Source organism: Trachymyrmex septentrionalis, unplaced genomic scaffold, assembly GCF_001594115.1.
Source record: "Trachymyrmex septentrionalis isolate Tsep2-gDNA-1 unplaced genomic scaffold, Tsep1.0 scaffold62, whole genome shotgun sequence".
NCBI classification, from domain to species: domain Eukaryota; kingdom Metazoa; phylum Arthropoda; class Insecta; order Hymenoptera; family Formicidae; genus Trachymyrmex; species Trachymyrmex septentrionalis.
The window spans coordinates 1,875,689-1,879,693 of NW_017305800.1; the positions used below are offsets into that span (position 1 = coordinate 1,875,689).

The window sequence follows — 4,005 nt, forward strand, 5'->3', positions numbered from 1 at the left end:
TATATATATATATATATATATGAAACTATATATTATTGATATTAAAATTATATATAATATATAAAATGTTAAAATAATATATGAATTTTAAAGCGCGTTGCTTAATTTTAAATTTCAATTTCCCCTGATATTTTATTTTTAGATTATTGTGTAGTTCACGTCAGTACGAGTAATATCAAGAATGATTTGACATAATTCTTGGAAAATCTCTCGTCTTCCTTGATGGAAGGAACTTGGCTAATATATGCATTAATGCTTACTTAAGATATGCGCTAATTGGCTATGAGAAATTAAGGTCCGACACGAGATGGATTAGACTTAGGTTAATTAATAGTGGAAGGCTACAAACTGAAGGATTAAATCGAATTATTGAAATCTCATAATCATATCGATTGCGTCGTGCTTTGAATAATATAAAGTTATCTATATTCGGAATTGGATCGATTGAAACGGTCCAACGAACCAGACTTCTTCAAGCGTATTGATAAAACATGTTATATCTTTCTTTTTTTTTTGTTATCTTTTATTTTGGTGTATGTGAATTTCTTCAAGTTGCAAACATCATGTTTCTTCTTCGTGCTCCAATAAAATATAGCACTCCGTGATCCAAGTGCAATATTCGAAGCATTTCAAAACGGAAATGACACCAGATTTAACCCTAAATAGTTTAAGTAAGGTCCATGACCTATGAGTATTAGATCCAATGAAATATCTAACGCGATATTAATTCGCGTACTGGCGTGAAGTTCACAATGGTCTAAGAATAAAACAGATATAAGTAAAATTTAAAATTATAGAACGCTTTAAAGCTATAGATATTTTACATTGATTTTTTTTATTATATATATATATATATATAATAAAAAATTGGATAATATTACATAAAAGTATTTTTCATAGAAAAATATTTTAAAAAAATATATATAATTCTATTAATTCAAAAACTTATATTATGGAAATCGATTAATTAATCGAATATTTTTCTATAAAAAATACTTTTGTCATCTTGTGTTACTTTTGAGACAGACTCGTGATTAATGCAATCTCGTTTAGAGCACTGTTTCATCATATTTGTTCATAATTAAAGATCTAAGAAAAATATTTAAATAATGTTTATGATTAATTTCAAGCAAAATACGTAATGCTGTTTGAAGTCATTTAAGGATGTTAACAATTTAAATGCGATCACACGATCGATAGGCGATTCACGTACTAGTATCGACTTGAAACAGGTTATTACCAAAAGTGACCGAAGATCTTGCAAAACTGATTTATGCCTTTGACGGATATATTAGAAAACTAGAAAAAAAAATTCGATATATTCATTCCATCACAATTATAATTAATAACAATTATAATTATCATGCGTAAATTCATTGAAAGTATCGTAATTTCCGGCGAGAAAAACTTATACAATGAATCATAAGATCTTGTGTTTATTCCGTCGATTCTGAGATACATTATTATGAGATAAATGCGTCGTAAAACTTCGTTAAAAAACGCGTACCTGGTAAGGGGAAGGCCTGGTTGCTCGCCACAAGGAACGAAACGATAACGAAGAGGCACCACGCCAAAACGATCATTCTGGGATCGAAATGATTGTTGAGAGCAGCACCAAGACGCACCACGTTGATGTTCACGCGGTTGTTTTCGCGAACGTGAGCGCGATACACGTGATGTTTATTGCACACACGCGACAAAACACGAAAGAAAGAAGAAAAGAAAGAAAGAAAGAGGGTTTCTAGTTCAAACACGTTTTTCCACTCTTTCTCTCGTGCACGAGACGCGCCGCGCAGACGATTCGGCTTCGCCGACTTCTCCGACCGGTTAGCCAGCAGTGAACTGCTCGTGTTCCTGCCTCGGGTATCGTAATATACATAAAGTCGCCAGATAAGCCACGGCTGACACCCCACCACGGACGCGCCTCGTCGTGGGACGGCCCGTTCCTGCTCGCTCTCTGGTGCGCGCCGCTAAAGAGAGCCTGAAATCCTCGCCTCTCGATGTGAAGTACAACGTGGTTCCGTTCGTCTCTCCTTCCATCCTTCTCCAGCCTTCTCTCAGGACGACTACCTGTCGACCTAACGACGCTTGTAATTTCTTCATCGTGACTGTGTGTGATTCTTCATTGTAATTACAATTAGCATTACTCACACCTTCGTTGATTAATATACTCCGGTTAACGCAGCATTTACCGAAATAGATAACATAATTTTAAATATTATATAACATCTAATGACGTTTTGTATTCTCGGACTGAATCAATTTATCATAAAATTGATATACCTTTTTATTTCATATCTAGATTCTTAAAGTACACGCAGCGTTCTTTTCTTCTTTTTTGAAATGTAAAGCGTGCAAAGAAAGGAGTGGTATGTTGAAGGCCACATGTAAGTTTAAATATATACCAATGGCGTAGAGATGTTCACTTAACAGATCTCTCGTTGATAGTTGATAACAAGTTGATAATTGGCATGTGGATCGTTAAATGATGAAAAAAGACTAGACCGATAAGCTCTGATTGTATCATAAAAAGTCGCACAATTTCTCTCAGTCATGCTGAAAATATTAACACTGTCAGTTTGTTAAGGTGATTTAATAATCAATCGATAAAAATGGTTCGAAGTCCTCTCGTCACACTGCACACAATACGATTGCTACATGTTTTCGCGCTCGCTGATCCCGCCGAACTGGACGTCAGATTTTCGAGGAAACGTGGAGACGCGGTCGATCTTTTAAAGCATCGAACGTGCGAACGTTATTCGAAATCCTCTTTCTCCAGCTTACCGACGTTTCTGTAAGCCTTCTCTCACGTATTCATGTATGCACCTGCTCTTCGAGAAGTCGTGTGATAGATATCGCCATATTTCCCCCCTTATAGTATCACTATACGATTGAAAAAAATTCGTCAAAGAATAATTCACAAGTCACGTTTTCAACTTACGATTGTACTTTTACGGAGAGAGTTCGTACGAGAGATAACAAATATTTAAATTAATAAATACATAATTATATAAAGTTACCGGAACTATAAATATATTTGCCTTTACTCTCTTGTGACACTCCGCGCAGAAATAGTGGAAAGATGTTTAGAAACTTATGCGGGTAATTATAACAACTTTAACGAAAGTTTCGTATATGTTGCTTTAGTATAAAAATAGTAAGAATTCCAAAAAAGAAAAAAAAGAATTTCTTACTAACATAATAAGTCATCAATAATAACGTTTCATTTTCCGAGAGAAGATGTACATTTTTGTTTCGGTGTAAATGAATAATGTACATTATGTACGTAAATTATATGTACGTAAATTATAGTTTCTGGATAAGATTTGGAACGTATTTTACCGATACGACGTAATCCATTAGAGAAATAATGATTAACGAGAATCATATATGATGTTTCCGCCGATAAGAAAATCATTCAATCACGATAATGAACAGATTTTATCTTTCACGAAATGATACTGCGTAAAAGAGATGAAAACTCAGTGAAAATCCAATGCGTCAGTTTTCCTCGGAAGAAATTACTGTAACAATGATCTTACTTACGTATTTTACCTTATACGTGTATTATCTTACGCTGCCGCGTCATCCATGTAGGTACAGCTGCAATGAAAAAATGAAAAACTGATTTGCGACCAGGTATTTTTACCACTTTTCAAACACTTTCTGCCAGTAATCGTGCTAATCCGGCCGCGAACGATCGTGACGATCGACTAAAAATATCAATGTGATATTGATACGTGTTGTGTTCTTCTATGTCTGATCACCCATCCACGCGATAAGATTCGCAAACAATTTTTTCTGTCGTAGCCTTAAAATCGGAGCAATAGACCTTGATATGCGATATCATTAGTATCTTATTTAGTATCATTTTTAGAATTCATCGTGCAGGTCATCGTCCTGATGCAATATCTGAGACACAGCAAGACGTGAGGCACGTGAGATGCATGTAACAAACAAGAATCAAATCAATTCCATATGATATTAATACATTTTTATATATAT

At 34.6% G+C, this 4,005-nt stretch overlaps 1 protein-coding gene across 2 annotated transcripts in view; it reads right to left on the reverse strand.

Moving 5' to 3' along the window:
* Window positions 1–1,820, reverse strand: part of LOC108752777 — a 14,828-nt gene extending 13,008 nt beyond the window's left edge. For both annotated transcript variants that reach the window (XM_018493862.1, XM_018493861.1), the window contains exon 1: window positions 1,508–1,820. In XM_018493862.1, coding sequence (XP_018349364.1) covers window positions 1,508–1,583 — 76 coding nt within the window. In that variant the 5' untranslated portion in view covers window positions 1,584–1,820. The remainder of the gene's footprint in view (window positions 1–1,507) is intronic.
* Window positions 1,821–4,005: the final 2,185 nt, after the last annotated feature.